We start from the raw sequence: 27950 nt of genomic DNA on the forward strand, positions 1-27950 counted from the left end.
GTATGAAAGTTTCCTTCTTTAGATTTAGGGTTTTGTTCCTGAAGGTTGCCTAAATTTTTAAGTACTTCTATTAATAAACATTACACGATTGGAAGATTCCATTAAAGGTTTTTTAAAACAAACAAAATTGTATGCAATTAACATTTTATTTAATAAATATATATTAATTTTATCACATATATTTTCACTTTATAGTACGAAAAGTAGTAAACACCATAAAACATAAAAAAAACACACAGTAATACTGGCAAAAAACAGTCTGGTCAAAGTGACAGTAACGAATATCATATCTTTCTCCTTATACTAAGATCGAGCGGTGCGTCGATGTCCATTGACACGCAGCTGGTGTCCATCTCGTAGGGCCTGTACAGTTTCTTCCTCTCGTAGCTCTCTACGAAACCATAGGTATCATTTTTCATATCAATCAGCGCTCCTAATCTGAATATATCGTCGGGATGATGGTCGTTTGTTGCGCCATCTGACACCGAATTGTTTACCGTGATGACGGGCACGTGATTCTCGATTGTTTCTTGTGTAAACTGTACGCGACTGGTATCGGTGTCTTGAACGGTTGATTTGGGGGAGCTCTGAGCGGGATCGACGATGGCGTTGTCGGTAACAAAATGCTTGTAGGTCTTGACGTGTTTCCGCAGGCTGCTGGGATCGGTGTAGCGTTTGGGGCACCCGGGGACTTTGCACTGATAGGGTTTCTCCACGGAGTGGGTCCTGGTGTGCTTGAAGCGATCGCTCGAGTTGGAGTAGGCCTTGTTACATCCGGGTACGGGGCAGACGTAGGGTTTTTCGCCGCTGTGGGAGCGCGAGTGGATTTTCAGGTTTTCCGCTCGGGAGAAGGACTTGTCGCATTGGAAACACTTGTGGGGTTTTTCGTTGGTGTGCGTACGAACATGCACTAGCATTTTGTATCTGTAATAGGAGAGATAATTTCGTTAGTGATAAGGAAACGTGGTTTTGCGCGACGGGTTGTTATTACCTAGCGTTGAATCCTTTGTTGTTTCGCGTACAGCCTTCCCAGCCGCAGTAGAAGAGACCACCGGGTCCGCTGGCCGAATGACACTTGCTTACGTGACTGGCCAGTTCGCTCAACGACGGGAATATTATGCCGCAATTCTGCCACAGACACTGTCGTTTCTCGTCCTTCTTGGGGATCTCGATGGATTGGGCGGGAACTTCGATGCTCGAGATGGAGTTATCACTGTCGCTCTGCGAAACGAAGGGAAAAATTAATCGCGCGCCACTGGCTCCATGGAGTGTTTTTTTCTCTTATTCGTATGACCTTGTTTGTGTTTTTAAAATTTTTATCAGTACTATAAGTACGGTTTTCCTTACCTGGGTGCTATTGCTGGGCGACGTGGTCATAGGGTATTCGTCGCTGGCCTCCATGGGCGGCGCGTAACGCTCGAACTGCCGGAAATAGGGAAAATCACTGGCCAACGGCGGCGAGTGCCCGTACGGATAGAAATAGTGAAGCGGCTGTCCCACTATCATCCTGTTATAAGACGGATACATTGTCGTTAGTCGGGAAAAAGTACGAGTACTCAGAACTCAAACAAAAAAAATCTCTCAAAACGACGAACGGTACGAGTTGGTAAAAACAAAACGGACCGAACAAGCGACACTCGTCGAGTGAATCGCCTTGTCAAAATCCAGTATATTTGAAGGAAACTGGTTATATGTTTCAAAAAGATGGTTTAGCTTTTAATTATATCGTGACTGATAACGAATTGTTTGAATTTGCAGGACCGCATTGGCAAAATCGAGTTTCCTATCCGATATTTTCGAGTATTTTGTTTGTACTTATTGGCGCGCGTGACGTCACGCTGAGCCAAAATTAGAAGGGCTTTTTAATTTGGATAAGGAACCCTAAAATGGTGAAGGTGCCGTTAGGACGAATTATTGTTTTAGCCTTTTAGATGCCCTAATTAATTTTAGTATTACAACGTAGTGTTTACGTTTAGGCCAACAGGCATAAATACATGTTTCTAAATTTGACAATTCGGTCAAATATCGTTTCTTCGCTCTTGTCAGTATGGTTAAGGAATCGAATAACGGGTTTTTTAAATTAAAAAAGGATTTGTAATCTGAAGATGTTCTAAGATAATACCATTTTATTTGAATATTTTTAAATGTAGCCTAATTAGGGTTATATTATCGAAGTTTATTTCGAAATTATGTTAAAAATGTATTAATTTCTAGTGAGTGAATTTGAGAAGTCTGTCAAAAATTGGAAAAGTGTTTTTGTTGTCATTTAAAAGTGTGGTTAAGAAATTATTTTGAAATTCTTTTTGAAAATAGGACGGATTTTTAGAAATTTAGATTAATATTAATTTTTATTTAATTTTAAAATATTTATTTTGAAATTTGACAATCCTGACGAAAATAATTTCCTCGCGCTTGTGATTTAAAAGTGTGGTTAAGAAAACGGACTACTCATGATTGTTGATCCTTAAAAAGGTTTATTAATAAGAAGACGTTCTAAGAGAATATTAATCGTTTGAATATTATAAAATTGAGGCTAATTAGAGTTGTATTAACGAAGTTTATGTCGAAATTGTATGAACATTACTAATTTATAATTCAATTTTAAAGTCATCGAATTTGATAACTTTGGCAAACACGAGGTAAATAGTATTTAAAAGTATGGTTAAGGAATAACTACATTAAAATATTTTAAATTGACGTTCATAGAGGTGCTACTAATCAAGTTTAAGTGGAATTTCTAGAATTGGCATTAGTTTCTCGGCCCTCCTACTGTTGCGATAGCCGCGGGCTCGAATCCTGCTGGGGCATGATTGTTTAATATTTGTGATTGTCTTAGGCAAGAGTGTAAAATCCGACAAGGAAAATGGTCCCAGTCACGCCAGTAACTAGGCTGGGTAAGACCAGATGTCTTCTAGGATGATTTCTAAGTTGGTCACTCGCCAGTCGGTAGGCTTAATTCCTTGGACCGTGGTTCGGAGCCCACGTTAAATAGTAGGTCCAGTTCAGATAAACCCATAGTTGGTAAAAGGAGACTTTAAAATATGTAAAAAAAATCACTAAAATTGACAATTCTGCACGTCATTTAAAAAATACTGTCATTTAAAAGTGTGGTTAGAACAGTAGCGCGATTGATTTTTTCAAGAATAATCGAGGGTAGTACCGGAATATTGATGAGTCCATCACTGTCCGCGCGCTAATGTAATTAACACACATCAAGGGGGGCAAAGTCACTTGTATATTTACACATCGATACGAAATAAAGAGAATTACGTCTTATTCGTCGGTTCGAACCGGTTTTTGGATTTTTTCCTTGTCGGGGGGATTTTGATAACGCTCGCTACAAGTTGGATGCCTGACCTGGGATGCGGTTTGAACCGGATCGCTGACGGCCTGCCGCTTATCACCGTTTGGAGCGACTGTTTTCGAGTGTCGAGCCGATGAATTCTTCATCTAATATTCGACGGTGGTACGCCCGTCGTTCTTACGCGGTACCATAGACGAACTTGAATGGAAACGGTGATCTACTGTTTACGATCACAGGTTGCAATAGCGTATTCACCATTTTATAATAATGTTTCCTCCAAAAAACTTTATTTTTTAATTTAAAAAGTGACGCACATATTACAACTGGTTATTCATTATCTAGTAATTTTCCTTAATATTTTTCCTCCTTCTAATGTTGCGATAATTGTTGGTTCGTGCTGGGGCATGGATATACTTTATGTTTGTGATTGTAATTTTAAATGTCTTTATAGGTAACAGTGAAAAATCCGACAAGGAATAACTATACCAGTCACGTCAGTAACCAGGCTAGGTAAGACCGGATGTCTTCTGGGATGGTCTCTAAGTTGGTTACTGGCCAGTCGGTAGGCTTAATGCTGAGGACTGTGTTAAACCGTCAGTGGTAAAAAAGGAGACAATATATAAAAAAAATTCAGATCCAAACTTAATTGTTGTGGAGTCTTGATCTTACATGATGTTTCTTCACAAGCCTTTTGATTTTTGCGCTGACCCTTGGTACCCTTATATCTTTGTAGATATCCTCATTACTAATATATGGAAGAGCGTTATGTGTTTTGTTTTGGTAAGTTTGTATCATATTGATATTGGACTTCTTCACAGGTTCGTTTTATGGTTGGTTAAATAACAATGGAAATTGTAAGTAAAATTAGCAGATTTCGGGAAGATAGTGTGAATAAAATGTTAAATCGAAACCAGGATGACGTATTAGGTGTAGCCATGAGTTTTATTTAAAAAAAATTACGTCAGTGTGTGTCATAAGAGAAACAAAAAGACAGCATCTTACGTTGTGAATTATTTGATTAAATTACTGATTTCTTTGATCATGGATCATCATGCCTATTTCAAAGTTTATAAGTGTATATTAGCTTAAGCATCAGCAAGCGTCACATGCATCAGTGATTAGTTAGTCAGTCTGGCACTATACAGTTACTATTCAACGTTTCGGCAAACTCACCTAATATTTAACATTGGTCTTCGTTGTCTTTTGTTTGACCAGAGTAGTTTTAAAATATCGGACCCAAAATTTTCATGTTTCATTAAAAATCATTGATAAATAATATTCAACAGCCTTTTTTTCGTATAAAGCGAAGATAAATCTTCTTTTAAATGGTAGTTGACAAAATGAAACAAAACAATTCAAAACATCACGACAGGTTTTTAAATAAATACGCTTACAAAAGTGTTTGATGAGTTACAGCATAAATTAAGTCTTATATTTTACATAAACTTGAGAAAGAAACATTAGACAGATAATACAGTCTTAAATAGATTGTTCTAAACAGTTTTCTAACCCTCTTTCTTCTTCAATCGTTAGTATTTTATTTAACCTAGTGTGTTCTGATTTAATATAAACGTTCGTTCTCAGATACAAGTTTAAATAATTATACCGCTGTGTCGTGTAAATATGTCACTGTTAAATATTGATTGATTGCTTTTTTAGTAGTATATTGAGGATGCCTTTGGCACTATCCCATTTCTTTGAGAGGATATTACTGAATTTTATTCAATGTTTGTAAACCTGTAACAATACATGTAAAAATTCATTCGAATACAACACTTACAGCGACATTTGGGAGGTTTCAGAAAGGATAAAAAGCATTTTGAGTGTTGTTTTATACCTATCGTCTTGAGTCAAAACAAGAAGCTAGGAACTACAAGGTTGTGTTTTTGGCCATTTTAATGCAAAACTCGTCAAAAAAGACACGGTTTGAAGAACTAGTGATTCTCCACAGTGAAAAAAATTCATTTGCGGAAAAAGATTTTCTTCAAATAAAGAGCTCGCAATAAGCTGACGTAGAGTGCGTAGATATTTTGCTGGTCTTCCATATAACAACTACTAAAGTATTATCCACAAATTGGAGACTGGTTAGAATAAGTATATAGAGGGTGAAGGTATAATGCTCCTCAAAAAGAAAATCAACAGATAATACACCGAAGTGGAAACCATTGTTTGTCCTGTTAATTTTGATGCCATTGAGTTTGATAAATGTTATTTTTTTATCCCTGGTAGTTTAATAAGTCTCAATTGCCTAGCAACGTCTCATCGCACCCGGTACATTTGCACTAACTGGAACTATATATACCAGGTGAGTCGCTAATTAATTTCCTTTCTTTTATTGCTAAAGATAAACGTTATTCACGATGAACAGTCAAATTTTATTTGTTCAAAGTGTTTGAATAACAACAGTCAAATTATATAGTTTTATTCAAAGTTTTTTTGTAAATATGCTATCAAGATGTTTAATGTAATTTGTAAATTCGCTTTAGAATCAGACACTATTTTCCTTCTCATTTTATTCCAGTTAAAAAGAGACATAATACTGTCTAATTAGTTCGAATATGTAAATGAATGAGCCTGTCAAAGTCGTCCGGTTGTCAGACGTATGCAAAATTCTGGAAAGCAATAGTGATAAGAGGTTATAACTCTAACCTATAAACAGAGAACAATTCAGAGTTGATGCGTCAACATTGCGACGTTTTGACGTCACAAATTTAGTATAACGTATGTACAAAATAACTTTGAATAGACTATAGATGCCATGCATCGAGACATTTTTTTATTTCTTCGAGGTGCTGCTCTGTAAGCGAGTGCCCCGTCGATGTAAAAAGGTGGTAATCGAATAGAGCCAGGTCCAGATAGTACGGTGGTACAATGAAACTTTGCATTCAAGTGATTTCAACATTTGTTTGACTGGTTTTCCGCAAATAATTCATGTAATATAAATCATTTCATATCAATGCACAATCAAAATTGATTTGTTAACGGTAGATATCAGTATTAACTGTTTCTTCAGGTTTCAACAGTTCATAATATACAACGCCGACTTAGTCTCACCAGACCTGGCTTGCTTCCTTTCATACCATTGAAGCGATTTTTCGATTTTTTAATTCAATGCCCGTAGCTTCGTTTGGATCACCCCTATCGCTTGTAATCATTCACAAATTGCTATTGGCTTCACATTCAACAGTTCTATCAATTGTTTTTAGTTCGCGTTGTTACTCCCTTTGTTTTGAAAGTTGAAATCATCACATTTGAATTGTCGGGTATGGTTAGAGCATGCTCATTGCTTTACCAGCAAATGATGACTTTCAAAGGGTTTTTTTCTTTTGATGAAACAAGAAAAGTCATGAGTGTCGCAAATACACGTTTTCAAGTATGAAACTTGACATTTTCAAAAATGTATAAATCTATGATGGTGTTAGTTTCGCAAAATGTAACATGTATAGCTTTGAAGCTTGATGTCAGTAGAATAAAATGACATATGTTTCAAATTCTAACATTGCATACTCAAACCTAGTTACATCTCTTAGAAAAAACTGTATTGATGTCCCACTACACCTGATAACACATTAATCTATAATGTTGTCATTTTGATGAAACATAACCTGTTCTGTTCTTCCGAGGTTAGTGTCAATAGAATAAAATAATATATGAATCAAATCACAACATTGCATACTTATGGATAGTGAAATTTTTTATAAAAACCAGAAACTAATGTAATAAGTAATATTAATATATTGATTGTAATAAATCCTGTGGACTTTGGATCACTGTCTTAAATTCTATTATGCTATTTTTGGTATATTGTGATATTCAGATAACAGGCATCAAAAATAAGTCCTGGTAGACGACAAAATATGTTGAAACAATACGTCTTGTCGCTAGGGCCGTAAATTTCGGATTGTTTTTCGACATCCCGTCGCTGTATCAACAAGAACAACACTCCAAACAAGCACCTGGAGATGGCCTTCACCTCAAGAGTCACTCGACGAGGTTTTCCGAGGGTTTCGTACCGAACGAGCGCTGCTTCGCTAAAAATAGTACGGAATGATTCTATTTGCACACATTATGTAAGCCGAGTAGACAAAAGTGGAATTAAAACTGCCGATAAAAAGTATTATTCCGATCTAAAACAACAAAACATCTTGTCGATTAGGCGGGTTCGCTGCCAAATACGGCGAACGGTTCCCTGGTGGTTGCTGTTGCTAAGAAGGAGACGCCAAGGTTGCACAATATGGCGCCGATACTATCCGTTAGTCGAGCATAATAGGAAAAAATATTTACGAAAAGGCGAGAAAAGGTTTTGTGTCGGATCGCTAGGAGAATAAAATCGTAATTCCGGAAACCAAATATTGTGTCAAGATATCTCGTTGACTCAAAAATAACGGATTATTTAACCGCACACGGATGTGATGTGGATATTTTGACGGGTCCTTTATTTACTTCATCGAAAAGTCAAGGAATGTCATTCTAGAATTGTTTTGGCAAAAGAAATTGGCAGATCTGTGAAAAGAATATCCACTTTTTTTAAAATTTGTAAATATCCTTAATCAATTTCAGTTACCACCAATTCTATTTCAGTTGTTTCAAGTGAAAAAGATGTTCAGCTATTTTCCTAGATGTAATACAAGCCTTGGAAAAGGTTTGCTATACGAAGTGTTACTGAAATAACACACTAAACTTAAAATGTTACATTACAGCCAGAGTCTCTAGAGTTAAACCTTTAGAGTTAAAAAGTCTTTAGTATCACAAGGAAGCGTATTGAAAATAGCACGATGGCTACATTTGTTGATGATACTTGCTGTCGGAGACAATAGGCAATACATACATTACAACATGCAATATTATAATGATATATGTTATATTGACAATATAAATAATGGGGCCCAAATCTGGAAAATAAAAATTAACAAAAGTAAATCTGTGAATGTGCAGTTCACGTTTAATCATTTCGTATAGCAACAAACGCTAAATATCTCGGAATGAATCTTGATGCAAAACTCCGCTATAAGAGATCACTAAATGAAGTGATTTTCTACATGCCATGCATATATAATATAGACATAAGAAATACTTATTGCCTATTGGGCAGATTGTGGAACTACTAATAGTAATAAACCTGATAACCTGATAAACTTAGCTAAAAGGAACATGTAAAAAAGAAAAGGAAAGAACTAGAGTTCAAATATAACAGATCAGTTGAAAAGTCCCCGGCCTACCATAGTAAAACACATTTTTTTTGCCAAATATTTTTTATTCAACATAATTCCCTTCAAGGGTAATAGACTGAGTATAGCGACCCTCCAACTTTTCGATACCATTTTTGTAGTACGATTTGTCCTTTGATTCAAAATTGTCATGTTAATATCGAAGTGTTACAACTGTTGAACAACTTTCATAGGGTAATAAATCCGAACTGTAGAGGGTGTGTTCCAGTACCTCCCACCCTATTTCCGTTATTGTATCAAGCGTAAAACGCGCGGTATAAGGGCGCGCGTTATCCTGGAGAAGAATCGTACGTGCTGGAATCCTCCTCGGTTCACGTGTGTTTTCAGAAGTTAAGGTAAGGTAATAAAGGTAAGGTAAGGTAAGGTAAGGAAGGTAATCAGCACAGGAAATCGACGTATAGCACGCCCCGCCAGTCCCGGAACCTTACCCGCGGACCTGGTTGTCTTTGTTTTGACTGGCGCCCCTTCCTCCTTCTTCCTACACTCTTTAGACGATATCTTGCTTTCGGAAGTGTAATAGTGTATCCATGTCTCGTCTGTAGTGAAGATATACGTTAAAAAACCGTCCTCCTCCGCCATGTATGGGGAAACGGCAACAAACTTTTAACCGCGTAAATTTTTGCTCGAAGTTCAACAGTTTAGGAACCCATCGCACCGATATTTTGCGATATTGAAGGTGCTCGTGGATGTAGACTCTACACCACCAATACTGACGCCGAGTTCAGCCGAAATGTCTCGAACATTCATCCTACGGTCCTCCAAAATGAGTAGTTCTACGCGGCGAATGTTGTCTGGTGTGATGCTGGTTCGCGGTCGACGATCATGCGGCTCATTCTAGACGGTTTCGCGGCCATCCTTGAATGCTTTGGCCAATTTAAACGCAGAAAAATTTCCATCTTTAACGCCTACTAAAAAACACATGACAATACATTGCGCTACGGCAGTCTTGACGGTCACTCATGGTCGTAGTACGCGCGTGAAACATACGCTCCCGACGAAAACTATGCCACACTGTTCGTAAGGGACCCAGCTATTACATAATCAAGTCACGATCTTCCAAACATACATGCGCGCCATCTACAGCGTTTGTCTCCATCATATTTGAACCACCCTCGTATAATAAAACTTATGGAGCTAAGGAAGTACTAATTAATACAAGTATCTCGGAATAAAGCCCTGAAAAACATTGTGGGTTCACTCAGATACTCCAGAAATAGTTATTTACACGGAGGCCTTCGGATTACAATTATCATAGAGGAAATTAAGAGATTCGCAACGAGGAATGACTCCACATCCTATGTAAATACAGTGGCGGCTCCTGATACAAATTTTAAGGTGTTCTGCAATTTCTGTAAACAAAAACTTATCAATTTTTTTTATAAATTAAGTCCATCCTACGTTCTTTTCTGTTCGTCATTAAAATTGTTTATTTCGGAGATAAATTGTATTTCAATAGATGGCATGGAAAGAAAGTTATTTTCGGTCACTGAATTTCTGAGAAACATTTTGATGCACTTTAGTGTTAAGAAACACCTTTCAACCTCTGATGTTGTCATGGAAGTTGTTACCACGATGTCTAGTAACTGTCTAGTATCCTTCAACGTATCTCCTATATTGTTTACTATTAAACATTTTAGAAGAGGTAGTGCACCACTTAATGTTCTGCAATAATTTCTTGAATAAATAGCTGACAGTTCAGTTTGTAATCGTTCTTAATGAAAGTTCGTAATGAAGTATGGGATAAAAGGATCATGCGAAAGTGAGTTTATCCTCAGGAAATTTACCGCAATACAGAAATTCGGTGATTAAATATCTGATGCCTCACTAATTATGATATAGTGAAGTGTCAATGGTTTTATTTTATTAGAGACCAGGTAAGGGCTAGTGAGTCTTCCTAGACAAGTACCTAGTTTTACATTAGCTAAATTAGTTTTAAGTCACTGTAGAGACAAACTATAAGTTAGTCAACGTGGACTAGTAATAATCAATAAATTTAAAATTTCACAATATATTAATTAAAATATCTTCCATCACTTTCTACAACTTCCGAATCTTTCTGATCTTAATTTGACAGTGATCCAATCATCGAATCATTTTTTACAACTTGCCGGCCAAGCCTTCCTGCAACGATCCGAACAAGTGGTAGTCAGAAAGCGGGGGCCGAAAAAGTCCCGGGCCTAACACATATATGGCGCTAGTTCTATTGCATTCATCGCTTTTTCAGTTAATACTAACCTTTAAAAGCAAGCTGTTAAAATACATTTTATGATATTCTACTGATAAGTTTGTGAGTTATTGTGCTAAGAGTGACACTACTTCTGTTATATTCAATGGATCAAAAATAATTTCGTGTTTTAAATTTACACTTGTGGGGAAAAATGCTGTTCAAGCGAAGCAATGACCTGAAAAGTGTTATAAGGACTCCGCTCCATCAGAAACAACAATAAAACGTTGGTTTGCTGACTTGAAACATGGTCGTAAAGATATCGATGATGCAGAAAGTAATGGACGTCCAAATAAGGTGGTAATACCAGAAAATTTTTAAAAAATCAACAAAAGCGTTTTGAATGATCGAAAAATGATAAATTAGCTAACATCGTAAAGATATCAAAAGAACGTGTTGGTTTTATATTTCATGAGCATTTGACTATGAGAAAACTCTGTTCAAAGTTGGTGCCGGGTTTGCTCACTGTTGACGAATAACAAGAACGTTTTTGTTGATTCTTAGCAGTGTTTAGCCATGTTTAAACGCAACAATAATAATTATTAATAATAATTAATAATAATAATTGACAACACTGTTGTCATGTGAGCCCATCTGAGGGTTCCATCGTAAAGTTTGACATTTTGACGTTCCGTCTCGATAAAAAATTGAACTGAATCGTGAACATTTTCGTGCGATGATTTTTTACGATTTTCGACGTGTAGTATCACAAGAGTGCATCATTCAACTTAATTTGACTTTTGGCGATGAAGCTCCATCAAAAACCACCATGTATCGCTGGTTTAGTGAATTCAATCGTTGTCGTAGTTCGCTGTTGACGAGTTTTGTGAAGGTCGTCTAAAATCGGCTGTTGTCAAAAATCGTCATGTCACCTATTGTGAGATTGAGGCATCCCTAAGCATTAATTCCACCAGCATATATGCGATTTTACATGAACACTTAGCTGTACGAATGTTATGTTCGCGTTGGATCCCACATAATTTGACAATCGCTCAAAAAAAGGTTCGTGTCGATAGGTGCAAAGAATACTTAAGAAATTCAATCGTAGCGAAAGACGTTTATAAAATCGTGACAGGTCACAAATCATGAATATATTCATATGAGCCCGAAAGTAAGCAGCAGTCGACTGTATGGGTGTTCCAAGATGAACTAAATCCAACAAAAGCTGTTCGCGCACGAAGCACTTCAAAGAAAATGATGGCCTGTTTCTTCGGGAAAACTGGTCATATTGCAACAGTGTCTCTAGAGGATCGTAGAACAGTAAATTTTGATTGGTACACAACCATTTGTTTGCCAGAAGTCTTCAGTGAACGAACAAGAGACGCCGGATTGTTCTTCATCATGACAATGCGAGCTCTCAAACAAGAGACTATTTGAGCACTCAAAACATCGAATTGATGGGTCATCCGCCGTACAGCCCTGACTTGGCACCCAATAACTTCCTTTTGTTACCATCCGTGAATAATAAAATGCGTGGTCAACGATTTTCATCGCCCAAAGAAGCTAATGAAGCGTTCAAAAATCATGTTTTGAAGATACCTCATTCGGAAGGGAATAAATGCTTTGAAAATTGGTTTAAGCGTAGGCAAAGGTTTATCGATTATCGTGGCGAGTACTTTGAAAAACAATAAAAATATATTCGCAGCTTAACTATTTGTTTTTTTCCTATTTCCAAAATATAAACAGTGACCCTCGTATATAGTAAATAAAGATAAAATTGAATCCATCATATAATACTCTTGTATGCTTTGCTTCAACTGATTTAGAGGCAGCGATATTGACCTGAAAGACAACGTTATGCCTTTGGTAAGATCAGTAGTTTGGTGTATTGTATTTTTAACTAAATGAAATCGTCATTGCATTAATGGAAATGCGACCAAAATGGGTTACAGAACACTTTTACAGCTTGACCATGCCTTAACGCAAAACGAAACCAGTAAGAGCCTTTAACACAAAACACCTCAACACTTGGCCACCCTCTTATCCTATCAGGCAGAGTAAGCAGACTTGACCCCTTGTGATTCCATTCAACCGACACAGTTCATTTTTGATGAAAAACTATGACAACTATGAAAATTACTGGTAAATTTTTCTTCAAATTATTAAATGTCAAATGTCACATTAAAATAGACAAAAATAATTTTTCGTAGTTATCCCTATTAATATTACCTTTCGCTTCAATTAAAACCAACTTAAAAGCCCTCTCATTGCATTATCAAAATATTCTTATTCACAATTGTTTAATATAAGCACACTCAGGTCAGATCAGCCGGTCAAAACTGGTAATTCTCTTTGCTACTGATTTTGCTGTCAACGGTCACACAAAAAGTAGCAGATATAAATTACCCAGCGTTTGTTTATACAGTCATTATACTGCATATATAGGCAATATATTATCTTATTTTAATACAATTTAATCTTTTTTAAATTATATTAATAAATAACTGTACCCTTAGAAAAAAGAAACATCAAAGTGACTTTGTGTCACCGATAATGACATTCGTGAAATCTAGTTTCATTTGTTCTACTCAATTGATAAATTCGTGCATTTTGATATGGGAAGAAAAGCTAAAAATAGCAAATATAATTACCCAGCGTAAATATACAGTCATTATATTGCATATATAGACAATATATTCTTGTTAAACCACAATCCATCAAGTATTTTTTCACAAGATATTTCCATTTTAATACAATTTAATCTTTTTAAAATTATATTAATAAATAATTGTACACTGTACCAAAAAGAAAAGTCAAAGTGACTTTGTGTCATCGATAGTGACATTCGTGAAATCGAGTTTTCATATTTTTCATCTCTGTCGGTAAATTCGTGCATTTTGACACGGGAAAAATTGTAAGAAATGACCTTAATAGTCGTCTTGATTGATTTTATCGTACAGAGTAATTTCCGAGCAACACCCGGCGCTTGAAATAAGATGTTTTATGGATGTCTGGCCTTGACAGGAGGCGCATTATTTTTAGACACAATAAACAACTGCCGTTAATCCAATTCGATGCAAAAAATCCATAGGACATATTACGAAATCGGCCGTGAACAATGTTTGCGTACGTCCCACAGCCCCGTTTTGGCCCCTGTTTAGGAAAAATACAAAAAAGTCTCGTTATCATGCGGATCCATCGTGATTCGTGCTACAAACAGAGTACAAGCCCGCTAGTGGGCGATAAATGGGCGATTCTACGACAATTTTCGTTTCAGTGCCGCAATCTTTGTCATAATTACGGCCAAGTTCCTCAAAAATTGACAAATCTCATTTATAGTTCTCCACAGATCATTTACCCGATATATGACGTTCTGTCAGCCTAAAGTTTTATTTTTAATCATGTTTTTAAGCTAATTTTACGGTGATTTTCAGATAATATGTTCAATTTGCACTTAAATCAAGTTATTTTAATATGTTATCATTAATATTGTTGGTTGCATATTATTGAAATTTCAGTGACAGTGACATTACAGTAATTAACATACATAACCTTGTACTGGCGCCGTCTGACAATTCTCAACTTTTATCAAGAATAACCCACGAGATAGCGTTAAATAATGTACAACAAAAGCAGTCAAATTCGGAATTTTTACCATTTTTTCTGTTTGCATAATCTCGAACCGGTTAAAAGCGGTTCGGTGATCATTTTCTAGTCCCGACTGGACGCGATAAGAACGCACACACTTCAAGATCCACACCGACGTACAAAGATACTCGTTTATTATTATTATTATTATTTTAGGTGTCTAAGCCCTCTAGACGGCATTGACGTCATGGCCACAACTTATCTACTTGAAAAATCGTTTCCAATCCGCTCCATGTTGATGCACCTGTCGATTGTCAATGTTAACAATGTTTAATGTACTCGAAATAAAATTTACGACATATCAATGACATTAAAAACAATTTTACAATCTACCTGTATAAGCTTACTTGATGGGTGTTAAAATATAGTATTTATATTGTCAGTTTGTTTATACAATTTTAACACTATACGATACTTATTTGAATTTTAGGATGTTTTATACTAATTTCTTTAAACATTCAAGATTAATTTGACTTGTATGACAATAAGAGAGAAAGAAAGTAAGAAATTGAATCTAATTCAACAACTACTATAAATTTAAAAAGAATTAGTTAACTTAGTTTGTAGCTAAGATTATCCTAGATAGATAATAAAGTATTTCTTCACATACAAATCCTAATAATCGTAAATTAATCACAATAAAAAAACTTAATGTTTAGTTAGGTTAAGTTGCCTTACTTCCTTCGAAATGTCCATTTATATAGAATATTAAATATATAATCTATTAATTCCAAGATATAAACCGAATTATACGACAAGTTGTATAGTTTTCAGAATAATCGTAAACAAGTTTGGCTGTAACCTAACCTAACCTAATATTATTCTGTTTGGCATTTTCTTGTGCGTGAGGAATTAATTTAGATGTGTTCTTTATGTTTAATACTTTCTAGTTATCAATTTTAGTGCATTTTATTTGGTTTAGTTTTTAATCATTTATAATATTGATGAAAGTACGGTTATTAGTATATAATATCGAATACAAAAATTCTAATAAAGGACGAAATTGTGAATGAAGCGCCCTGTATGCTCTCTCATCTCCGGTATATACTGGTTCCAAGATTTTTTAATATATAGAAATATTCAATGATAATGAATGTGCTTTTTTTTATAACGCGTTATCGCAAATAAGTTCGAGTAATTTGTCCTATTTAACATAACGAGTAGCACATACCCGGCGAACTAGTGATAAACATCAAGAAACAAGTACTACAGTGCTGGAAATATTAGATATATAATATCGGATCGACTGCGCTTTCGCCATTATCTCGTAATTTATATTTTACTTAAATTGATCCCGCCAATGGAATTATTACTAGTCCACCTTTCTATTCCAAATTGTGCTAAAATATGTAATCCGTCGATGCATTAACACGAAAGCGATAATGAATATTTAAAATCGTTTCTGTACGGAGGATGGTACTTGTGAGTTAGAATAAACAAGTGTTTTCGCGCGGTTTATCGCACACAAGTCACCCGATGACCTTGGTTTCATGTTTGTTTAATGTAAACCACCAATTATACAACGTTACTTTGCTGGAGGTAATAGATAGCTGCTGGTCGACATCCATAAATATGTTATTCTACTAGAATCTGGTTCTTCAACCGGTTAGAATCAGTTTCGACAAATTGGTGATCCAATCGAATTGATTTCTTTTGCGTTAATTTCAAATTATGCCGATTTAATTAAATATTTGTTTGTTTATGATTTATGAAGCGTTCCTGGCTATTAGGAAAGCGTATATTACTAGAGAAACTGATAAGGGATTGACTAGAGAAACTGATAAGGATAACGTCACTTCTTTTAAGTTCAAGGGAAAGGGAAAATTGTAACAAGTTAACTGAAAAGTCCCCGGCCTGACACATAGATGGCGCTACTAGAATTAAATCCATATGGTTTTTAGTTAGCCCTAAACCTCAAAAGATGCCTGTATAAATTTGACAGCTGTCGGATCATTAGTTTGTGAATTATAGCATTTTGAGTGAAGCAATTTCTGTAATTGTGAAAAAAAAATGGATAAAAAAGAATTTCGCGTGTTGATAAAATATTGCTTTTTGAAGGGAAAAAATACTGTTGAAGCAAAAACTTGGTTTGATGCCGAGTTTCCGGACACTGTCCCAGGAAAATCAACCAAGGATTCAAGTCAAGGATGGTATGCTAAGTTTAGACGTGGTGAAATGAGCACCGAAGACGGTGAACGCAGTGGACGCCCAAAAGAGGTTGTTACCGACGAAAACATTTAAAAAGTCCACAAAATGATTTTGAATGACCGTAAATTGAAATTGTATGAAATACCAGACACTCCAAAGATATCAACTGACGTGTACATAATATTCACAAATATTTGGGTATGAGAAAGCTCTGTACAAAGTGCGTACCGCGCGAGCTCGCTTTTGACTAAAAACAACGACTAGTTGATGATTCGGAGCAGTGTTTGAAGATGATCAAGCGTAATAAACCCGAGTTTTTGCGTCGATATGTTGCAATGGATGAAACATGGCCCCATCATTTCACTCCGAAGTCCAATCGACAGTCATCCGAGTGGACTGCACACGATGACCCGCTCCAAAGCGTGGGAAAACGTCACAGTCGGCTGGCAAAGTTATGGCGTCTGTATTTTGGGATGTGCATGGAATAATTTTCATTGACTACCTTGGAAAAGGAAGGACCATCAACAGCGACTATTATATAGTTGTACTTAATATTGTTGGTTGCATATTATTGAAATTTCAGTGACAGTGACATTACAGTAATTAACATACATAACCTTGTACTGGCGCCGTCTGACAGTTCTCAACTTTTATCAAGAATAACCCACGAGATAGCGTTAAATAATGTACAACAAAAGCAGTCAAATTCGGAATTTTTACCATTTTTTCTGTTTGCATAATCTCGAACCGGTTAAAAGCGGTTCGGTGATCATTTTCTAGTCCCGACTGGACGCGATAAGAACGCACACACTTCAAGATCCACACCGACGTACAAATTCGACGTCTGTATTTTGGGATGTGCATGGAATAATTTTTATTGACTACCTTGGAAAAGGAAGGACCATCAACAGCGACTATTATATAGCGTTATTGGACCGTTTGAAGGACAAAATCGTCAAAAAAAACGGCCGCATTTGAAGAAAAATAAAGTGCTGCTTTACCAGGACAATGTGTCACAAGTCAATGAAAACGATGACAAAAATCCATGAATTGGGCTTCGAATTGCTTCCTCATCCACCGTATTCTCCAGATCGGACCCCCAGCGACTATTTCCTGTTCTCAGATCTCTAAAGAATGCTCGCTGGGAAGAAATTTTCGTCGAATGAAGAGGTGATCGCCGAAATTGAGACCTATTTTGAAGCAAATGACAAATCGTACTACAAAAATGGTATCAAAAGTTGGAGGGTCGCTATAATCAGTGTATCACTCTAGAGGGGAATTATGTTGAATAAAAAATACTAATTTTGCCAAAAAAATGTGTTTTATTATTGTAGGCCGGGGACTTTCCAGTTGACCTGTTAATGTTATGGCTCTTGGACAGCTCAGCCATTTCTATAAGTTTTGAATTCAAACTGATGCCATCTTTTTCCGTGTAAGATAATTGAAGGGAAATTTATATTACTAGAGAAACTGACAACAAATGTCAAACATCACTATTCTTCTTCTTTTAAGTTTACGACAAGCATCAATTGTAAGGTTAATTTTTTAATTATTGACAATGATAAAATGAAATATTTAATTGATTAAAATCAGGACCAACATTATCAAAAATAAAAGAAGACAGATATTTTTATTGGAAAATCACAAGTATCTTTGATATATGTAAATTGCGATATTGAATTTTATATTAAATTAGTATTAGGAATATAAATTTGTGATCAAAATCTCATAAGACGTTAAAATTACTAAGTTGTTCATTATTAATTTCCCCTACGTCTTTTACAGCATTAATTAAACAGTTCTATTGGACTTTTAGTTACTGCAAAACCGTTCAGAGAGTATTGTTTTGAATGATAGAGGGAATTAGACCCGAATTCAAGGAAAATTATTCTAGAATCTTAATTTAACCACTGTTTTCCGGGTACTAATTTGAAAATGGCATAAATACATTACAGGAAAATAAGGAGGATTTTTTATAACCATAAAATTGTTAGTTCATTTAGCATCATTCATTATTACCACAAATTTTCTGCTGTTGTGTTCCTAAGATATATTAACATTAGTAACAGAATTATTCTTGGCACTGTTTTGTGTTTTGAGAATTTCTGAGAAATTTTTTATTTCTTGTCTTTCTAGTTTTAATATTATTTTTGGAGTTTATGTGTATGTGGATGCAAGTTGATGATATAAATGTTCATAAAACGTGGTTTTATATTATAGAAAAATATTTATAATAATAATAATTTCGTCATATTGCCGCCTTACTGATTGTTTTTTTTATAGGATCCTATTAATGTGTTGTTGCCTTATATTTTAGGATTTGTTTTGAAATATTTTTTTATATTTAACAATCTTCTATTTGTCATTTTTTACTATAAGCTTGTTTTTATCTCCCATTATCTATACTTGTTTTCTTATCTCGTTCTCTTGATGCTCTAAGATAATTAAACTCGTCCGCTGCAAATCTTTGGTTTGGCATTTTTTACTTTCTCCCTGTCTTGGTACTATTTTTATTTAGGGTTCTAGTTTTTTATTACTACTTACTTTCTACGTTTTATTATTATAATTCTTCTAGCATATTGGAGATAAACAGTCCTCCTGATTTTAATAGATTTTTATTTATTTTGTATAACAATATTGACTCCTTATTTTACCCCTTTGAATGAATTAAAGGTGTAACAGTCTGTAAAAGGATTTTTTAAAGAAGCTTTCTAGATTTATGTATAGTATAGTAAGTGTATCACTCTATATCCAGTATTTATCTTGTTTGCTTCTTTCTACACTTTTTCCTTTCTTACTTTTATGATTTGAAATCTTCCTCTTATCCAATTTCCTGCTAGCTCCTGCATTAACTTCTTTCTGGCCTCTTCTTATCACATGCCCTAGTCACTTTAGTGGCGATTTAGCGTGGGCAGCCAGATCTCCGGATTTAACAGCACCAGACTTATTCTTATGGGATTTTTTAAAATCAAACTGAATCAAAATGAAAAATGAAGAAATTCAGCATTAGATATTGCAGGATGTCATGAAAAATGCCTTAAAAAGAGCCGAAAGTTGCATAGCGAATCGCGGTCACCATTGATCCGATATAATTTTTGAATCATAATGAGAAAGAAATGTAAAAACCAAATAAATCTTTTCCAAATTATCTTTTCTTTAAGCGGAGATATAGGCAATCAAAATGGTAGCTGGACTTTTGCCCCACGTTGTAAAAGCTTACGCTAACAATTACCCTCGTTGTTCCCTTATTTATTGTATATTCTTTGGTTCTTTTCTTTTTGTGTTATTACCGGTTTTGGATTGTGTCAATGTCAATTCTTAGTCTACTTAGGGTGGATGACACATCCATTGCGTCTCTTGATTTTTTTCCATTATCTGATTAGTGCATATTCGCGCAGCACTGAAAAATCTGTTACAATGGTTAAAAAATAAAAATATAAATAGGATCACTATAAAATATGAAGAATAAGTGATGATATTTGAATGATTGTGTGGTCCTTTCGAACTCAATCGTTGGCAAAAACATTATTCCTTCGGATGTTTGTTTGCGCTCGGTGTTGCTAAACTGGAGGCCGCCAACTTGACCTTTCGACGTTCAAACATAAACACGACCGTCGCTTTCCGTTCATCTCCTGGCCTTTTTCGCAAAAACCGCCAGTTTGTTTATCGTTTCATTATTTATTTCGATTTTGGACACACTATTTTTATTTATATCGCAGTTGGATTGAAACTTGACCAGATTTACACATGTTTAGTCCTTATCAACATGGACTGCAGCGTTTCGGACGATTCACATAGTAAATAATACTATTTAATATCAGTTTTAATAATTGCCACGATAGCAGGAAAGCGGTTGTGATTTTTTTGCCTTATAATAAAATTAAGAGGGTATATGGCTTATAAATTAATTTTAACAATTAATTACGGTTGATGTTACTTTATATTAAATCGCGTCGGGTATATTTGTAACCAACGTCGTGTTAAAGCTTCACTGACAGGCTTCAACAAGTGTGAACACATATTTTTACAGTGCGGTAAAAAGTGTCTGAATTTTTAATTTTAATAAATCAATAAATTTGAAGAAAGAGGCGGTTGAAGGTCATCGAATGTTGTATGAAGCTTATGAAAATCAGGTTCCACCGATTTCATTATGTGAATACTGGTTTAATTTACTGTGGACGTTTTAAATGTGGCGTAAAATGAGGATCTGAAGACATTACTCGATGAAACCACCAATGAGGATCGCTATCGACTACAACTGACGCATTGAAGGCAGGCCAACAGTCACAACAACGCTGGACCACATATTTCAGACCGGTGAAAACTGATACTTGGAACACTAAAATGGGATTAGCACCCGCCGTATTCTCTAGACCTTGTTCCCTTTGATTATAACATGTTCCGACATATTAGTCATGACCTGTTTGAGCAGCGCTTCATTTGTTACGAAGATACCAGAAATGGACCTCAAAAATATATCGTTCTTTTGAGATAATAAATTTCGTAAATTTCCTGAAATATGGGAAAAAGTAGCGATTGTCGATGAACAATACTTTGAATAAAATACATTGTACCGATTTTTCACAATAAAGGCTTAAATTTAAAAAAATTTTAATCTTCTTAGAGACCTATAATAAGATAAATTTGAAAAAATCTGTTTTTTTATATTTTCAATGCTTAACTCTATAAGAGACTTCATCCTTCCCCTATGAGAAAGTTGCAATTGCGTCAGCAAAGGCGGGCCATTTTTTGAGACCCTCCCACTTCAACAGCCTATAACTCTTTTGATTTTTAGTATTTTAATATCTTCCTATTACGTATTTTAAAACAATAATAAATACTTATTAATGTATATAAAGGGATAGTAAAAATATTTTTTATTTTCTTTCTTTTCCCTTGAAAAATACTTAAAATTTATACCTCTAGACTAGAGTACCCCCTTAATTTACTTTTTTCTCTTGTATTTAACAGTAATATAATTATTTTACTAGATAGAAGAAATATGGACAAGGAACAACAATATTTTTCAGTTCCATATAACCACTGGAAAAACAGATAACTACATTATACTACAGGATAAAGAACTATGGGGATATAACATTGGCAACATTATCGGACTTAATATTAACGGATAAATTAGTAATAAAACTTTATTATAAGACAAGGTTCGTTTTGCTATTGCACAATTTGGAAAAAAAAACAATTATTTCCAAAACAATTTGTGATGCTCAGTGTTGTTGCAGAAATTTTACGAGTTTAGAGGTTATGCAAACAAAAAGAACTGAGAAGTTATTATATTCTTGTTTGATTTGTGGGTTTTGCAATGAGGATATTGATTTATGATTAATTGAAGATACTGCGGGGTTACTGACACTTGTTAATAGATTTTTTTCTTGTATATTTAGGGGATTCCGTACGAACTATTTGAAATGCTTGTTTTGTACAGCAACCAGCAAACCGATTTGGTCAGCATTTTACACAAGCTCTTTATTTTTTTTTGGCAGGTAAATGATGATACATGAAAGAGCTTAAGAAAAAATCTAGTTCCAGTTCACAGTACCCTTGTCGTATATTGGTGAAATAATGTATTTCGTATATAGTACATACTAGCGACCCGCCCCGGCTTCGCACGGGTGCAATGCTGATACTAAATTAAATATACTACAGAAAAAATATGAACGTTGTATATAAAAACATAGCGGCCCGCTCCGACTTTGCACGGGCATAAAATATATATGCCTATGTCACTCAATGAAAACATGATTAAAATCGATCCAGTATTTTTGGTTCATTCATTACTGCCCTTGGCCTGCACGCATTAAATTTGGAGTAAAACAATTCCTCTTCCCCTATACTTACTATGAAGATTTCCTGCTATATTTGGAATATCTAAATTCATATTGATCTATATTAATTGCACACTGTATTTAAGGTACTTAATTCGATAAGGATTAATGCCGTATTGCTTAAAATAGCTTCGTAAATAAGCCATTTTCTCACGTAAAAAGTAAACAATAAAAATGGTTAATGTGGGTTATCCCTAAAAGATAAACATATACCATCGCGGACTTTTTTGTAGACCTTTTTATGGTGTACAATACTGTAGTACATTAATTTGATCTAACTCGTAGGGTTAGGCAGCGTTTTTGCTAATTGCTAAATAAGCCTAAAAAAATAGGTTAATTTACGACATCACGTTAGAAACCTCTAAAATTAGCAATGTTGCCTTAGTATATTGTGCATGTATTATACATATAAACCTTCCTCTTGAATCACTCTATCTATTGAAAAAAACCGCATCAAAATCCGTTGCGTAGTTTTAAAGATTTAAGCGCACATAGGGATATAGGGACAGAAAAGGCGACTTTGTTTTATACTATGTAGTGATATGCTGCTCAAATTACATGAAATTTTCGCTGCTACCTGCAATATCAACATTATTTGAGAAACTGCCATTAAAACGTATTCAACCATTTATAGAAATACCAGATTTCTAGTTTAGATTTCGAAATCACCACTCGACAATCGATCAAGTGTTTCAAAAGGCATTCGAAGAAAAGAAGTACTGCCCTGCAATATTCCTGAACGCCTCACAAGCTTTTAACTGGTTATGGCATTTGAGATAATATATAAAATGAGCAAATTGTTACCGCGGAATTACTGTCGACTGTTGTAATCATACCTTTTCGAAAGAAAATTTAGAAAAATATATATAAATCATAAAAAAATATATAATAAAAAAAATAAAAAATATTTGGAACATTTGCTGACGACATAGTTATCATGGCTGTAAATATATCTTTGTGTAAGACTTCTCTGTCCATGTTAATTTTGCGTTGCGGCGAAATGACAAAAACATAATTATATCACTTGTCCGATGCGCGATTCCTCAAGCAGAATCAGCCAAATACCTCGGAATATATCTCGTTAAACTGGAAACATCGTGTTAGACAAAAAGCAGAACAGATTAGAGTCAAAGTCAAGCAACTTTACTGGTTAGTCGGAAGATACTACGAACTTGACCTAAAATCAAACAGATTGGTTTGTCAGTCAATCATAAAGTCAATTTTCACCTATGGGGTTGCACTAAGACATCAAACCAACTACTAGTTCAACGTACCCAAAACAAAGTTTTACGATTATTACCAGTACTTATCGCTATGAAACCAACGACGAACTGTACGATGACCTCGAAATCAAATGGATACACGAAGTGATCCAAGATTTCGCACTAAAATATGAAATATGGTTGCAACCACAAATCACAGCAACATGGAAGCAATACCGCTGCTGGATAACACGCAAGAAATCAGAATATTGAAGCAAATCAAACCACATGATCTTGTTTAGTGTATAAGTCTATTTTTAACTTTAGCTTAAGTACATTAGTGTATTAATGCAAGTACAACAGAACAGTAGTAATAAATTAATTGTAAATTAAGATTGTATTAAGCATATTTAATGTCAGATGTAATTAATAAAAAAAATTACATGATATTCATTAATTTTGTTGTTTTATTTCAAGAAATCTGTTATGGAAGCCCACCAAATAGTTAATTAAATAGTTAAATTAAGATAGAAAGAACTCTACCATACTACATAAATTATTGCTGCCACGCGAATTGATAAAAAATACTATTTCAAACTGTTTCAATATAGTGTTTTCATTGCTGCACAGGTAATAAAAAGTCTTATCTGTCATGGGTTAGTACAGAAAAGCCGTCCACTGAAACACGGAATATTTATATTTATTCAATAGGTGCTGTGCTTAGAGTGGGATTAGCACGGTGTAACGTACTCTATAACCAAATGAAACTGATGCAGCATATTGCACAAATTGAACGACGCATTATTGCAAAAAAACCAGCGATAGCGATTATACTTATAAACTTTAAAATATGATCAAACAGTGTTATGAAGAAGCTGTATAGGGGAATATGCTGTCCATTTTCTGTTATTGTTCATTCCGTTTCATTACCTAATATTTGAATGGTTCTACTGAGATAATATCAATTATATAACTCCAGCTAGCTCTCTTATATTATTATAATTGAATAAAAAAATGTATAACATACAATCAAACAGTAAGAAGAATAAATCAGGACATTGACATATTTTTTCTAAAACAATATTTCAGACTTTACCTAGTAAATAGCTAGTCAAAAGGAATTTTAGAATTTCCTTTACATTACCTTCATTTGGTAATATAAATAAGTGACGAGTATAACTTGTTGGGCCAATAAGAAGCAAAAATTTGCAAAAAAAAACAATTTCCAGAAAAGATAAAAGAATACTGACTGATAGAACTGAATAAAATTTTTTTTTTTCAGCATCAAGTCTTTTTCCTTGGGTGAATTATAGTTTATTAGCATTACACATATATATGTTTTACGGCATTATATTTTGGCAGTCAAAATAAAAAAAATCCAGGAGAGCAAATCATTAAATCATAAACCTATTCTGTCGAAGTTATAGGTTATCGTTACCAAGCCGAAAATGAATTTTGGTACTATTTAGATGCTTTTGGGTGGGAGGTATTACCACCAGGTAGATCCACAATACATTCCAGATATATCTCCTTTTGATTATTAATAACTTTGTTTAACTTTTTGAAAAATAACATTTTTCATATAAAATTATGTCTGTCTTAAATATATGTAATTATTTAACAATATAATTATTAATCTGTCAACAATGCTTTTGATGTCTTTGTTATAAAACTGGCTTTTATGCCAACAATTCACAATTGATGGTTTTATTTCTATTCTTCTTTTAATCTTCATTTTATACTAATAAAACAGTAATATCTGTTAATAATTCGAAAATGTATCGCATACTTTATTAGTAAACTGATACTGTCATAACAGATTTTATTTTAGGTTAGGTTCTTCTTTCTCCTTACACTATTGACACTAAATCAATGAATTACTAATAATATAAATTGATTTATTCATTATTATTTTCATTAATTTTATTGAATTATGTATGTTTTACTAAGAATATAATATTTTTATCAATATATAGTTATTAGAAAAAGAAGAAGTTTATTAGTATTTCGCCAATATAAGTTTAAAACATTATATTTTGACAGTCAAAATAGAAAAAATCCAGGAGAGCAAATCATTAAATCATAAACCTATTCTGTCGAAGTTATAGGTTAGCTTATCGTTACCAAGCCGAAAATGAATTTTGGGTGGGAGGCATTACAACCAAGTAGATCCCCCTACATTCCAGATATATCTCCTTTTGATTATTAGTAACTTTGTATAACTTTTTAGTAAATAAACTGGGACATGGGCCATCATTTTTATTATACAATTATATCTGTCTTAAATATATGTAATTATTTAACAATATAATTATTAATTTGTCAACAACGCTTTTGATGTCTTTGTTATAAAACTGGCTTTTATGCCAACAATTTACAATTGATGGTTTTATTTCTATTTTTCTTTTAATATTGATTTTATACTAATAAAACAGTAATATCTGTTAATAATTCGAAAATGTACTTTATTAGTAAACTGATACTGTCATAACAGATTTTATTTTAGGTTAGGTTCTTCTTTCTCCTTACACTATTGACACAAAATCAATGAATTACTAATAATATAAATTGATTTATTCATTATTATTTTCATTAATTTTATTGAATTATGTATGTTTTACTAAGAATATAATATTTTTATCAATATATAGTTATTAGAAAAAGAAGAAGTTTATTAGTATTTCGCCAATATAAGTTTAAAACATTATATTTTGACAGTCAAAATAGAAAAAATCCAGGAGAGCAAATCATTAAATCATAAACCTATTCTGTCGAAGTTATAGGTTAGCTTATCGTTACCAAGCCGAAAATGAATTTTGGTACTATTTAGATGCTTTTGGGTGGGAGGCATTACAACCAAGTAGATCCCCCTACATTCCAGATATATCTCCTTTTGATTATTAGTAACTTTGTATAACTTTTTAGTAAATAAACTGGGACATGGGCCATCATTTTTATTATACAATTATATCTGTCTTAAATATATGTAATTATTTAACAATATAATTATTAATTTGTCAACAACGCTTTTGATGTCTTTGTTATAAAACTGGCTTTTATGCCAACAATTCACAATTGATGGTTTTATTTCTATTCTTCTTTTAATCTTCGTTTTATACTAATAAAACAGTAATTATGAAAATTAAGAAAATTATTACTAGTCGTTTTACTTTATATTTAATTTAATGTACAAGTTGAAAGAAATAAATAATTGTAAATATTAAATGTTCAGAGTTTGTTTTCATAATGTTTGTGAAAATTCCATCTACCATGATACCTTCCTTCCATCACTTTCTAATCATGTTCATCGTATCACTGTAATGTTCCTCTGCCATTTATATTTGCTTCAAATGTGTTGAAGCTTGCCAACATCTTTTACACAATTTATTTATAATTCGGTGCTTTATTATCTTCAGAATCATTCCAAACTTCCCTAAATCCTTATAAAATTTGTATCCTCAATGTCCGAATTTGAGGGCTTCCAAATGTTCCAGCTTAGGAAATATCCTTGAACGAACTGTTTAATCATACCCGACTTGATATGCAGTGATGGAGGTATGATATGAAAGATTCTTTCAAGGGCCACACATCTTGTTCCAAGTAAATTTGTTTCACTCTACTATCTCACAGATAAATAAATCAAGGATATTTTTGAGCCCACCTTGCTGGTTAAGTAAAAAACTAACCATTTTTAAAACAACACAAACCAGATATTTATATTCATTGTAATTTCTTGCAGAACTAAATATATATTTTGTTATTATTAGAAATACCAACCAGATAAGAAATATTTAAATAATAATTTGTGTTCTAAAGAGCTGACTAAAACTGTATATTAAATTTAAAGATATTATAAGACGAAATCATAAAAATTAGAACCAATTCAGTACTTACATAAATACATTTGAAAACTGTGATGATATCTAAAAAGGTTATTTTTATGATACTTCGATTTTTCTCTAAAAATTGTTGGCGTTGGGTGGAAAGTAGTACCGGATCCACCATATAGTCCCGATATGTTATGTCCATTCGATTATTAAAAATTATGTTTTCATATCTAATTTTTAGCGAATAAACTTGGTTATTAAATAATTAATTCCTTTAATTAACAATTTCTTTGTTTCCATGAACTAATATGTATATTATCATTACTTTTATAAAATTGATAAAAATGTTAATTTCATTATTGATGATTACCTTGTTAAATTAAAGCCATTATTGGTTTTGAAGAACAGCTAATGTTATAAATTAAAATAAAAAATGGTTTCTGATAAACCTACCATGCAAACTAGAAAAATTCCTTCCCCTTGGGCACTGGACCTGAGCACGTGTACACTACAAGTTTCCGAAAATATGGTAAAATAGTGACTATCAATGAGGGACACCTAACAGTCGCACCTGGACCAAAAA

General features: G+C 33.9%; 1 protein-coding gene across 3 annotated transcripts; it reads right to left on the minus strand.

The window, feature by feature from the left end:
* Positions 1–132: 132 nt before the first annotated feature.
* On the minus strand, positions 133–27950 carry LOC143192404 (uncharacterized). 3 transcript variants are annotated; one of them, XM_076397776.1, is made up of 4 exons: positions 27821–27950; positions 1348–1507; positions 992–1221; positions 133–924 (listed from the first exon to the last, which is right to left on the minus strand). In XM_076397776.1, the coding sequence occupies exons 2-4, from the start codon at positions 1504–1506 to the stop codon at positions 285–287; spliced, it is 1029 nt and encodes a 342-aa protein (XP_076253891.1). In that variant the 5' UTR covers position 1507; positions 27821–27950; the 3' UTR covers positions 133–284. The 3 variants fall into 3 exon arrangements, with proteins under 3 accessions (XP_076253891.1, XP_076253882.1, XP_076253874.1); XM_076397767.1 differs by lacking the exon at positions 27821–27950 and adding an exon at positions 14352–14419; XM_076397759.1 differs by lacking the exon at positions 27821–27950 and adding an exon at positions 3161–3195.

Source organism: Rhynchophorus ferrugineus, unplaced genomic scaffold (genome assembly GCF_030347505.1).
Source record: "Rhynchophorus ferrugineus isolate W39M unplaced genomic scaffold, kcgeb_rfMv2 rfM1, whole genome shotgun sequence".
In the NCBI taxonomy this organism is placed as follows: domain Eukaryota; kingdom Metazoa; phylum Arthropoda; class Insecta; order Coleoptera; family Curculionidae; genus Rhynchophorus; species Rhynchophorus ferrugineus.